The sequence below is a fragment of the Grammomys surdaster genome, unplaced genomic scaffold, assembly GCF_004785775.1.
Source record: "Grammomys surdaster isolate TR1022 unplaced genomic scaffold, NIH_TR_1.0 189490, whole genome shotgun sequence".
Taxonomy (NCBI): Eukaryota; Metazoa; Chordata; class Mammalia; order Rodentia; family Muridae; genus Grammomys; species Grammomys surdaster.
In genome coordinates, this window is record NW_021623769.1 from 1 (window position 1) to 14,139 (window position 14,139).

Sequence of the window (14,139 nt, forward strand, 5' to 3'; positions counted from 1 at the left end):
TATTTTATTTTATTTTATTTTATTTTATTTTATTTTATTTTATTTTACTTAATTTCAGGACAGGGATCACCAAGTGTCCCTGCCTGTTTTCGAACTCACCATGTAGACCATGATTACCTTGAATTCACAGAGATCTGCCTGCATCTGCCTCCTGAGTGCTGGGATTAAAGGTGTGCACCATCACACCTGGCTAATTATTTTTATTTTGTATGTACGAGTGTTTTGTCTGTATATGTATCATGTGTATGCCTGATGCCCATGGGGTTTAGAAGAATGTCAGATTCCTGGAAGTGGAATGAGCTACTGTCTTAGTTATGGTTTCTGTTGCTGTGAAGAGACACCATGACCATGGCAGTTCTTATAAAGGAAAACATTTCATTGAGGCTGACTTACAGGTTTAGAGCTTTAGTCCATTATCCTCAGGGCAGCAAGCATGTTAGCATGCAGGCAGATATGGAGTTAGAGAGGAGGCTGTGAGTTCTACCTCCAGATGGGAAGGCAGCAGGCAGAGAGAGTGACACTGGCCCTGTCTTGAGCTTCTGAACCTCAAAGACCCCACCCTCTGCTTGTGTGGGAACCCCCTGATATACTTTCTTCAACAAGGCCACTTCTCCAGTATTGCCAGTCCCTGTGAATCTCTGGGGCCATTTCCATTCAGAACACCATAGCCACCATGTGGGTCCTGGGAACTAAACCCAGGTCCTATGAAAGAAAAAGTACTCTAACCACTGGACCATCTTTTTTTAGCCCTCCATACCCACATCTTCCTTCTTGTTTGAACTAGATTTGTGCTGGAGCAGAGGTGCTTTTCTACCGTGTCTGCTCTTCCATGATAATGCCTCTCTCTTGGTCTTCTAAGTCTTCTCTTGGGATCTTTTACCATAGAGAGAGTCCGGTGGTCAAAGGCAATGCACTGTTGGCCTTAAGCAGCCTTGCTGTCGTGGTGTCCAAGCATGAAGCCAGCCTATCCTCAGATTCTGATGGAGTCGTGGAGGTGAGTTGGAAAGATTTTGGGCATGTGGGCTTTGGTTACATTTCTTTAGTCATTATTTAAGTGGCCTGCATCTAGGTTTGCAAGGTTAAATTCTGTGAGTGCATCATCAGGTTCTGCTACTTGGTGAGCCCTTACTGTGAGCCCTCCTCTCTTCCTGACTTGCTGCTATGCTTTCCTCACTGTAGTTAAGTGGCCAGTTTCCTTTGAAGGTGACAATTTTATGAAACAAGGGCTGTCTTTTTGTGATTACATCACTAGTAAACAATCTTAGAAGGTTAACCAGGCTTACAGAAAGTGAACAATACTGTCAAACAATGATAAATAAGCTGTGTTTACACATTGAAAAAATTGCACTTTGCATTTTAATTGTAGATGTCAATGATAAAGTGCCTGTTCATTTTTGCAAGGCATTTATTTCTTAATTAAACACCTGACAGGTTGGCCAATATTCATTTCCAATGTACTTTTTCAGATAATTCATATCTGTCAAAATAAAAAGATGTGGATTTGTTCTTGTTTTCAGTTCTATTGTCTGTTAGCTATCATCAGCCAGAATGGGTCTGATGTGGCCTGAGTAGTTAAAGAAACAAAACAGAACATAGGCTTTCGAATAACAGAGGCTTATATTTAAATTTCATTACTTTGACTTATTAGCTACACAGTCTATGTGTAGTGATTTCCACTTTTAGAACCTGTTTTCCCATCTATAATATGGAATGACAGTACTTCACAGATAACAGAATTATGAAAATTAAATGAGTGCGTGCGCATGCATGCACACGCGCGCGCACACACCAGTTCACAGGTCATCTCACATTAGCAGGTAAATGATAAGCTCTCAATAACAATAAGCATCATTAACCTTTACTGCCTTTGTCTTAGAGGAGTTTTCTATGAGCCATTTGTACTCTCTTTTGTTCTGTCTTCATTGGGGTTGTTTGAGTTTTAAAGTAGGGTCTCCTTATATGGCCCAGAGTGCCTCCAACTCACTGTCCTGTCTCATTTTATAGCTGTTATTCTCATACCTGGCTCTGTACTCTACTTTCATGGTGCTTTTCTGGATGGAAAGAAATGTTCCTCCCGTTCATTTTAAAAAAAAAAATAACTGAAAATGCATGGACTTTGGAAACCCTTGGAATTGAAGACAAAGTTTAAAGGCTAGGTTTGGCCAGGAAAAAGGGAACCTCTTACAGAGTGCTCTTGAAATATCTTAGCAGAGCATGCTCACTTAGGTCATTTTTTTTTGTCTTGCTTGTATCCACCATTTACAATTTAGATCCACAGGATCCTGTTCCCACCCCGTGAGTAGGCTATGGATGAAGCTTCATCTGAGCATTTAATTAATCCCCAAATAATGGAGAAGAGAGAATTATCTAAAGGGTGTTATTGAAGTAGGTAATTTGGGAACAGCCCTGTGAGCCAAGGCAACTACCCTTGGGGGAAAAATGTGTTACCTGTAAGGTACTACCCAGTGTCTTCTCTCCTGATAATTTTGGTGAGACATGTCCTCATAGGAGGAAAGATAAGCATGACCTATTCAAACCATTCCTGGCCAAGGCCGATGAGGGGGATCTATCCTTGAAGTGATCCCTAAGTCAGGATCAGATGCCTTCTATGGGCTAAGTGCAGGTCTTCCAAAGTTATATTAACTGGTTAGGATCTACTTTCTGCCTGCCGCTGGAAGCAGCTCCTCCCTCTGCCTAAACCCAACACCTCCTCAATGAACTGTAGGCTCTTGAGTAGTCAGCTCTTTGCTTAGGCTGCTCTAATTCTGCTTCTCAGTAAATCTACATACTTTCACTGTTACTCTGTGTCTCGCCTGAGTTGTTGGAAACTAATAACCTGGATTTTCTATCCAGTGACACTGTCACCAGTGAGCAAGAGAGTCAGTACTGTGAGACAAGAGCTACAGATGTTCATGTAGAGAAGGGAATGAGGACTGGGATTAGTACACGAATGATAACAGGATAATTACTTAGCATTCAAATATTTGACATTGAACCCAGAATTTTGTTTTAATAATGACAAAGATAAATGTTTCATTTCATTCAAAGAGCCATGGGATACTTTATTAAACACTACATACTAACTTGATCTGTAACCCCAAAAGTTCATGCACTTTATAGAATCCCTTTTCTTGGGGGATAATTATGGTGAATTAGTAGTTGTGAAGTTAATTTGCCCCATAATAGCTGGAGGTATAGCTCAAAGTTGAAGTCCTAGATTCTCATATGCTTTGTCCCCTACTTCCAGTTTTATCAGACTGAGAAGCCATACAGGCTAAGAATGGCACTTTGCTTTTATTTTTATTGACCTTGCCTTTGGCCTTTTATCAATACAAAGTCCAGATCTCATTATTTGATTAAAGTTAAACAAGTGTGACCAATAACAAAAGATCTTAAGATTAATGTTTCTAATCCGGTGGCCACGGGTGACTTTTATCACCAAGTCTTTTTTTTTTTTTTTTTTTTTTAGTGAATGGAGTTTTTTTTATAATTTGTTAGTTAGGTGAATGGTCATGATAACTGATGGATGGTCATATGTAATATTGAGCAGAAATGCTAGAGACGTTGCTCAAACTGTTTCAGGCTAATTGGTCAATTTGTGAAATGGTAAGTCATAAAGTTTGGAAATTTTCAATTTATTTTTTTCACGTCTCTTGTGTATGTGATTTTCATCACAATTCACTGGGCAGAGGAAACCTGAGTATATTCTGCTGTAGCCCCTGTCTTCCCAGTTCTGATAATCATTGAATAAAATGTAATTTTATTCTTGTTGGGGAACAGGTATGGACATACCTTTGTCAACTCTCTTCACTTCATGTACTCCAAGCAGATAAAGTTTACTTTGTGAGGTCAGCATTTCATTATTTAACAACAAAAAGGGCTGTAAAATAAAGTTTAGATGCCAAAGTAAAGTTTAGATTTGTTATATATTTTTTCTACTATCATATCACATTGTTCCTCATCTACAGGTCCAACCTAATTTCTTACCAGTGAAAGAGTGGGTTTCCATGGTGCTTAATACTCTCCTGGTCATTGTGGATAGCCATTACCACCCCAGAGGACAACTCTTCACCTGCTTTTATCATGTAAGTACAAGAAATATAAAGGACCAGAATTGCAAGGGTTGACTATCCTGACATCCATTCCTCACATGAAAACTATGACATGGTATAGTAATTTCTGCTTCTGACTATAGGTTTGAAGGTGTGTGTGTGTGTGTGTGTGTGTGTGTGTGTGTGTGTGTGTCTGTGTCTGTGTGTGTAGAAAGACTGATGCGTAGGCTCCTTGTTTGATTGAGTTGGTTTAGGGTATGTGCCACGTACTAGCATTATGAAAGCTCTAGAATTTTTTCTGATGTATAGTCAAGGTCAAGGGGAGATATTTGGTCTTTTTTTTGTCGTTATGAATAAAATGAAAAGAATAACAGCATCCTCTGTAATGAATGCCTCATGCCACCCCCTCAGTTTTGTGACTATTGACTTGGCAGTTCACCATTATCATTCTTGTTTTCCTTGTTTATGAAATAAAAGTAAAGATCCTTTGCCGTGCCTTTCTGACTTACCAAAGACTGTGAAGGTGAAATTAGTTAAGTTATGAAAAGTGTTGTATTTTCAAAACAGTAAAATTCTTTGCAAATACCAAGTAATACTGTTGGTCACATGAAAATTTACGGCCACCCACATCTTTCTCTGTTTCATGATGGTATTCTAATGACTGAAGCTGTGAAGTGTGCATCTTGTTGCTGTCTAATGTTCCCTATGTGGTTACTCCTGCAATTGTGTATTGTTATTTTGGTTTTGTCCTTTCAGTAGCCATTGCATAGGGTATTAGAGAGATTACAGGCCAGTCAGCTAAGTTGCTTTGGCTCACAGTTGTTTAATGAAAAACATAGCATAGATCCTGAACTGTTGCGAATATTATGGTTTTAGTCCGAAGTCCATTGCCCAGTTTATTCTCTGTAAATACTCTACTTCTTTTTACCCTGCCCTTGGGAGGACCAGGTATGTATTGATCTTGGGCCCAGGATCCAATACTAGATTTTAAGTACATTTTTGGACAAAAAAAATGACTTAATAAATAATGCAAAACTAAATTGGAAGTTAGATTTTGTTCAGAAAAGGAATCCTCCAGAAAAGGAACAATTTGCTTAAATTGTTTTGAAGCTTATAGAGTAACTATGTGGGTCAGAAATTCACCAGAACAAGACACTAATGTGAGAATCATAGACATTCTGCTTAGTTCTTGTAAACCAATAAGACAAACTCTTTATCGTCCAGGTCAGAATTTGCCGCTTACTTTTTCAATTCTTTTTTATATTACTATTTATTTTAAGGACATATTTCAAAGGTCACTTCCTTTATTTCCTGTGTCATATATAGCTGAGTCCTTTTAAGAAACATTGTCATTTGAAGACATTATATTAGCATTCAGTATAATGTCCTAGATGCTTGATTTCTATCTTAAAGTACTAGAGCTTAGGGAGCAAATACACACAGAATTAAAACACATTGTACCGTGCTTTGACTGCCAGGCATAAGGCCACTTTTATGGCATGTCTGAAAATCCAAAATGGATAACAGTGAGGGTGATAAAGAGGCTTTCTTCTCTACTTAAGACAAATTTACAAAACGTATAGCATGTGTGGTAGAGTGCTCCAACGTGGGACTCTTGCAGATGCTGTTCATGTTCAGCTGCCCTGTCATTTTATTAGGGCTGTTATTCATTTCTCTTCCCATAATTGCATATCAGAAGGCACATGTAGAGCCCCCAGTTTCCTTTTGAATAGCTGGTTACTGCTTTGTAACCAGAAGCTTTTAGAATTTCAACTTCCCTCTTAATTAAAAGGAATTAACCCCCTGTAGAAAATAATCCATCTATTGGGTTGTATTCCCACAAAAAACTTGGGAGATGTGCCAGTAGACCCTTGTGCTGGACTTCCACCTGTTCCTCCCTAGTAAACGTCTCTTTTCCACATCCCTTTCTCGTTTCTTTACTGGACAAGTCCTAGCTTTCTGGACAAGTGTAACGTGGCATGTCTACATTCAGACAGCTTTACATTTGGCTTCCCTGTTATATGGATGCAGGCTTTTTAAAACATTGAAACTGAATTTATATAGTGAGAGAATCCACAGCCTCTAAACATGGGCACTTAGAATTCCATCTTTGAAATTTCAGAGAACATTACTGGTTGCTCAGTAGTAGATGAGCATTGACTAAAAGCTGCGTGTGCAGCAAACACACTGAGAGTCTCCTTTTTGTGCAGGTGTAGAAGCTTGCATCACTGTAGCACTCATGATAGATGTACACCCTTTGTGTTTTAAGCAAGAGGCTAACCCGATTTCTTTCTTTGGTTGCCCTAGAAGTCCTATTCTGGTGAGAACACGGCAAGTGCTATTGCGCGCTCTGCGGCCGCCACGGCTTTGTCTCTCCTAGTGCCGGTTGTCATTATCTCTTGCAAAGAGAAGGTTGAGGAAATCCTGAACATGCTGACTGCCAGGTTACCTGGGAAACCAAGTGCTGATGAATCTCAAGCCGTGCAAATCCACATGGGCCTTGCGTTGGGGATGTTTCTCTCTCGCTTGTGTGAAGAGAAACTCAGGTACAGTTGATTGAAGTATTGCTATGTTTCCTCTTTGTGATTTAGGTGATGTAATACACACACACACACACGCACACACACATGCAAGTACCTAAGCATTGCATCTGAGCAGTATGTGCTTGCTAAACTTTTTGAGATGGTTGAATTGTTTATTCTCATATATGGGTGAATTTTGCTGCCTAAAATATTATGTGGATATTAGTATTCTTTGAGGGTTATTATTCAAGTGACTGATTACTTGAAAACCATCTCAGTCTGAGATAGAAGTACAAATGTATAATTAATAGGCATGGACACCAGTCTTAGAGTACTGTAAGTGAAGAGAAACTTCTCCCCTCCCCTTCATTGCTGTTCCTGTATTGACATCTCCATAAATGGGGAAGAAACAACCCGGGAGTCCCATGTAGCAGAGGGATGCTGGGCATCACTGAATCACCCGAGAGCAGCATGTACTCAGCTTCAAAAATGCTCCTTTTGTTCTATAACCTGGCTACATTTTAGTAATCTTTAAAGAGTCCTAATCTGTGCATATTATGCTGGGTGCTTTATTCGGTTTGATTGCTCATTTTTCGGCTGCTAGCATTATCCATGAATGGTGCAAATGGAATATAAAAGACCCAGGTGGAAAATTCCACTAAATGGGCAACTTTTCCTACAAATCAATTAATCTATCTTAGCTTTCTTAATAATTGGTCTTTTCTCTGTATTTTCTAAAATTTTCCCTGTATTTTCTTAAAATTTTATGCATCCAGGTTGATTGTAGTGCAGTTTGACATATTTGTTTACTATGATTATTAATGGTAGTGACTTAAATTTCAGCCGCTTCCTGCTACACTCGAAATATGATATAGGGAAAAATATCCAGCTATGGTGTTAGATGTCCTTATACTTGCTAGTTGGTAGCATATAATGGCCCCAAAGCTAACTGTGTGGTGGATAAACTGGATGGTGTTACACAGCATCTGAAGTGCTCGATTTAAGTTTGTGTTTGTAATTTAGTTACCTTGAACAAACACTATTGTGTTTTGGGGGAGATTACTATTGCTCTTGGGAACGGTATATTTCAAGAGTACATCTTTAGCTTCTGGAAACATCTGTCAGATAAGTGGAATGACTGGCATAGTATCTGCAAATGAAAATGAGACATGCCCAGAATATTCATAGAGGCCCAGCTCTAGATGTGAACAAAGAATATGCCCCTTGCATGGGAATCGACGCCTCCATTCATTCCTCCTGTGTCTGATAGAACATAAAGTGTTTTGTAAAAGCTTAAGGCTTCAAAGTGATTTTCCCCTTTGCTGCTGTACAACAAACGGCGCTCTCCTCGCCATCTGTGTTCAGGCTCTTCCTCGGTTTGCTTCTAAGCAGTGTGTTTTTACATCTAAAACCGAGCCCTTGGCAGTTCAGCTGTAGGGGACTCGCTTCATCCCACCCTGGCTGGGCTCACTTCTTCATTAACTTGGGATAAGGTGCTGCACTGGCTTTATGACTGTCAGGTTTGCTTGGGGTTTAGTTTAATCATGCTGCCTGGAAAGCCGACACGTGCACATTCAGCCCTCATTCCCAGGTTGCCTTCCACCCCTGTCTCTCTTACTTGAATCTGAACCTGCAGGGAATCCTGGGCAAGGACACAGGAAGCTCATCCTTGGCTGAGTCACTGGGAATACTGATAGATTTGTTTGATTATTTTTTAAGACAGAGTCTCTCTATGTAGCCCTGGCTGTCCTGGAACTCAATGTGTAGACCAGACTGGCCTCAAAGTCCTAAGTGCTGGGATTAAAGTTGTGTGCCACCATGCCTAGCCCTGAGTACCTATAGATGTTAACTTTGCCTAAAAGCATTATTTTTTTCTTGGATCTGTGTTCTGATAGTATAGTCACCAACATATAAAAATCCCTGGTTCGTACTTGCCCATTTCTTTTAGAGCAGAGAAATCAGAAATATTTGCTCTTTCTACCAGTAGATGTTTTACTTGGTAATTATAATATTACCAGATGTTGTAGTTTTTCAGACTTGTCTCTTTGTTGTTTTTCTTTTTTCTTTTTTCCTAAAATAAAGGCTAGGGGCTGGAGAGATTCCTCAGTGGTTACGAGTGCTTGCTGCTTTTCCAAACAACCTGAGTTTGGCACCTACTACCTTGTTGGGTGGCTCACTGTAACTGTTACTCCAGGGGCTCTACTACACTCTTCTGGCTTTTAAGGGGATCCACACTCATGTGCAGACACTCCTACACAGGCACCAAGCACAGACAGAAAACTTAAAATAAAATGAATCTTAAAAATATAACCAAACATTGGAGTTGGAGAGATAACTCAGTGGTTAACAGCACTGGCTGCTCTTCCAGAGGGCTGCAGTTTGATTCCTAGCACCCACACAGCAGCTTACAAGCATCTGTGAGTCAAGTCTTAGGGGATCTCCTATGCCCTTTTCTGGCTCCCTTGGGCACCAAGCACACACATGATGCAGAAACAAACATGCAGGCAAAATATTTACAAAATAATATAAATAATATAAAATAAAGCTAAGTACCAAGAGCGCTATTGGCTTGAAATGGGTACGTGAAGTGCCCCTTGAACAAACGTCAGGACTGCATTGTTCAGAGTACATCCTCCCTCCTAGAAGAGACTCATCACAGTTAATCTAGCTTACGATTTTCCTGAATTTGAATTCCTACCTAGGATTATTCAGGAAGGTTCATTACACGAAGCTTCTTGCCACTGTCATAACCTGTGGAGGATGTAAATATGATCTCAGTATGAGAATATATAATTGTACTTTATTCCTAAGAATAGTTCTAAAGGAACTTATTTAATGCCCCTCTTATACCCCATATATATGTATGTATCTCTGTCTGTCTGTCTGTCTGTCCATCCTCCAAGGCTTCTCTCATGCCTCAGTATAATCCAAGCACTGCTGTAGTCTTGGTTTGGAAGCTGTAAAGTGTTCTCTGGCTGCTTAGTATCCTTGGGCTGTATTTCATCCAATATGATCTGAGGATGAAGAGAAGGGGCTGAGCCCTAGGAACCCTGGGTAATACAGTGTGAGTGAGGAGGCCCACAGCTTTGCCTGAGGAAAGAGCCAGAGAGCTCCTATCTAAGGCTTCTTTTGCTATCCAGTCTTAATTCTCACTAAGACAATTATAAAAACCAATTATCATATAGAAGCGCAAAAATGTAGGGCTAGAGAATTTTCCTCCTTAAAAAAACTATATAATTAAAGGAATAAACCTCACTGGCAACCCATACAACTGAGACATGGAGTCATAGCTGCATCCCTCCCAGGAGAGAAGATATTTGGAATGAATAACAACTTTATCAATAGTTTTATTCTATTTGCTTCAAAAGTATCATTTTTACATTTTTAGAAATATTTGAAATTATGTTCTTCAGTGATTTCAAATTTAAATACACAGAGAGGATTCAAAGGAAGCTTTAGAACTTATTGTTTGTAATTGGTTACATCCTTCAGAACTTGATTACTGAATAATTTTCAGTTTAATTTATCCTGTCTACAAAAACGAACATACGTGAGTCACCGATATTGTTACTACATTATTTTTTTTACATATAAAGGAAGGCTGAAATTTCCAGTAGATAGTGACAGAAAAAGACTTTATTTGAAGAACTTTGACCTTTTTTATTAACATGTATCTAGCTGTGTATATGTTAACATGTGTGTGGCATGCTTGCCATGGTGCACATGTGAAGATTGGAGGATTATTTGTAGGAATCGTTTGTCGACATTGATTATGTTGGGGAATCAGACACAGATCCTCAGGCTCACTGAATGTGTTAGACAAGCACCCTTACCTGTTAAGCCATCTCTCTGGACCAGAATGCATTTTATTTGTCTTATGGTACTGGGGATCAAAGCCAGAGTCTTATGCGTACTGGGCAAGCACTCCACCATTGAGCCTCACACTCCCAGGTATGCCATGAACTTGGAACAGTTGAGTGATTATTAGTAATTCATTGTCCCTGTCCCCTTATCTAGTGACATGTCTGGCCAACAGATGAACCTTCTTCTGATGAAGTCCTTGGATGCCCTGGAAAGCTGCTGTTTTGACTCCAGTCTTGAGTACAAGTATGTTGGTTATGTTCATAACTGATGCTTAGCGTGTGTCTGATAGTGACAGCCTTGGAGGCTGTGGTAAAGTGTTTGCAGGATCTGATCTCGAGTTTTGAGGTAGAGTGTGCTCAGCAGTAATTGTAAAGAATCTTGTACCAAAGCTGTTTTGTTCTAAAACCCTGTTATCAGTGGACAGGTTACTTAAGTATAGAGCAATGTGTGCTGTTTTATAGCTTAATTCTCCCGTTACCAAGATTTGCATCTTGCTTTGGACCTCTGACCAGAATGTTTCACTCAACCTTGTTTCAAGATTAGCTGAAATGATTTGAATAGGAGTGGGCAAAGAGAGCCTCTGACAATTTGAATGTCCCTGGAAAACCATTGTCTGAGGTATCAAATGGAAACAGCCATTTATTATATCAGAGGTTCACAATCGTTTTAACGGTTATGGGTCTTCCACCAACCCCCATTTGGTCCTCATTCTTTGTAAAGGTTTTTTTTTTTTTTTTTTTTAAATGAAATATCTTGCCGGGCGGTGGTGGCGCACGCCTTTAGTCCCAGCACTTGGGAGGCAGAGGCAGGTGGATTTCTGAGTTCGAGGCCAGCCTGGTCTACAGAATGAGTTCCAGGACAGCCAGGGTTACACAGAGAAACCCTGTCTTGAAAAACAAAAAAACAAAGAAAAAAACAAAAACAAAAACAAAAAAAAATCTTATATTTTATGGTTTCATTCTAATATTGAAATCTAACAAAGTGAAAATAATCATAAAAAAATAATATAAAAACTGTTAAATGTGCTGTTATACATCTAATCTCTAATCTAATATCTGAGACTTGTATGGCTGAATAATATAGTTTTGTTATGTTTTGTGGAATATTGTCAACAATAGCTTTTACCTCTCTTGACTTCTATGTTTTGGTATCTCAGGTTTGAATACTCTGGGGTCCATTGTTTCTAGAAAACACAACAGTTTAGAACTAACAATTTACCCTTTTCTGTTATCCCTAGATAGTAGCTAGTTTCTTGGGCTCAGACTAACAAAGAATAGATAAAGTAGCGACGTAGCCATTCAAAGGGAAGTTTATGGAGGATTTTTATCATAAATACAGTTGGTCTCTGTAATAGGTGGCACTGATGAGATCTTTGTATACAGGAAGATCTTTGTATACAGGATAAGACTGAATGGAGACCTGACAGTTCCTCAAGAGATTCCTCGGGGATCCTGTGACTTCTTTAGAGTACAGTCTGAGTATGGGAAGGGAGATTGAAGTCTTCTGAATATAGAAAATGACTAATGAGGGATATAAGGGCATGCAGTTATTTTTCAAATCATATGATTGAGATTTTGAGTCTAATATTTGCATTTCTATTGTCTTAATAGCCAACAAGTAGGAATCCCGCATCAGACCTTTCCTTTTTTCCTGTCCATTCTCCCCAGATTCTCCCCATAGCCATAGTCCAGGATGTTAGAAAGATAAGAAAAAGCTTACAGTTCAAGCACTGCAAGGTGTCCACCAGCTGGAACTGTAGAGGACAGTTCACATACTGCTTCCATCCAGCTCTATGGTATAGGTGTTCATGTCTTAAAGGCATCACATGTCTAAGTGTATCTAACCTTAAATTTTATTTTCATGATTGATAAGATTCTTATTTCCTCGTTCTTTTCCTCTCTTGCTTCTCATCTTTGTAGTAAAGAGCAGTATTGAAGAGTGGGCCTGGACAGGGACCACTGCCGCAAAGCAATGTAGAACAGGCTCAGGTGAAACACCTTCTCACTGGGAAGAGAGGTGATTGTTCATTAAGGTCCAAGCTTCCAAGCAGGCTTCCCCTTCCATCCAAACTTCAGCATTCCTACTATTAGTGGAGCTCAGGATTCCCTCACTCCATCCATCAATGACCTGAGTCGTCGGCCCTGGATGGCACTTTTTCTCAGTCTTGGGTTCCTCTGGCACCTGTCCAGCAACTGCATTCTTACGTGTGCACCTTGCATACTTTAGTCCTAATCACAACCGAGAGAGAGCTCTAAGCAGGACGCTTCATCAGTGTGTGAATAAAGAAAGCTAGTCTCTGAGCTGACACTTTTGCTTGTCAGTGGCAGAATTAAGAAATGGGCCTAGGACATCTGAATTCAAACCATTTTTCTTTGTCTTGTGTACTAGAGTGTGGAGAACACAGTTCAGTAGGAAGAAAGCATTTCATACTTGGCAATATGGCATCATTTTTATTGTCATCATCATTATTGACATTTAACTGTTCCCCACTAATTAAAAAAAAAAGTTATTTCTCCTTTTCTGACTTGGCCCAGGCCAGAATGCCCAGTGTATAACATAAAGGACAAATCTCCATCTGCCAGTGAGATGGTAAAAGCACTGCTGTGAGGTGGTTACCAGATCCATGAGTGTGCTACCTCAAGGGATAGAATTCTCCCAGAGCAAATCCTGGTGTATTCACCAGGATTCCCTGATTTTTTGGTGAAGACCCTGAAGATACCTGCGAGTGTCTGGTCCTATTGCTAACATTTTGCTGCCACCTAGTGGTCATCTGTTTACCATTGCCATCCTGACAACCCTAACTCTGGTCCTGTTATCCATCAATGACCTGAGCTTTGGTTAATTACTATTGAGCTGTTACAAATACAGTAACATTTAAATTGTACTCTGTAAAGGGCAAAGTGCTAAACAAATGTTAACTGTTATTAGAACTAATTATCGTATGGCTTGTACTTAATCTGTAGGATTGCTAACAATAAGCTAGGGAATTCAAGACTCATCTGTGATTATCTTAGAAAAGTATTATAATATCTCAGTGGATATGACAACATAAACATAAGATTTGGGTATTCTTTTGTGGTTTTTTGCTGATAATAATTTAATACACTGTGATATGACATTTAAATAAGTAAAGACATGACAGTAGGTAGAGCTTTACTTTCTTTTTTTAGAATAATATAATGGGCTTGGTTTTTGTTTTTGATTTTAAGATTTATTTATTTTATTTTTATGAGTACACTGTAGATGTCTTCATGCACACCAGAAGAGGGCATCAGATCCCATTACAGATGGTTGTGAGCCACCATGTGATTGCTGGGAATTGAACTCAGGACCTCTAGAAGAGCAGTCAATGCTCTTAACCACTGAGCCATCCCTCTAGCCCTCCTTCTTTCTTTCTTTTTATTTCTTTCTTTTTCTGTGCACATACATGTACCTAGGCCATTCACACACAGGAAGATATTGGGTGTCTTCATTATTGTTATCTATTGTGTGTTTTAGGATAGGGCCTGTCACTGTTCTTGAAGCCTACTGTTTTAGCTGGGATAACTTGTCAGAAAGTTCCCAAGATCTGACCGTCTCCATCTCCTCAGGCTGAAGTTACAAGCACCATGAGCATGCCCAATTCCTACATGCCTCTTAGAGTCCCTTCCTTTCTCAGCAGTCACTCTTACCCACCGAGCCCTCTCTCCAGCCCATGTGTA

General features: G+C 39.6%; 1 protein-coding gene across 1 annotated transcript; it reads left to right on the forward strand.

Annotated features, from left to right (window-relative positions):
- Nucleotides 1-885: 885 nt before the first annotated feature.
- Nucleotides 886-10,681, forward strand: LOC114615904 (focadhesin-like; the record flags this gene model as incomplete). Its single annotated transcript, XM_028761500.1, has 4 exons — nucleotides 886-994; nucleotides 3,969-4,085; nucleotides 6,360-6,598; nucleotides 10,592-10,681. Coding segments are annotated over 4 exons (555 nt in total), but the record flags the coding sequence as incomplete, so codon positions are not given.
- Between the last annotated feature and the right edge of the window lie 3,458 nt (nucleotides 10,682-14,139).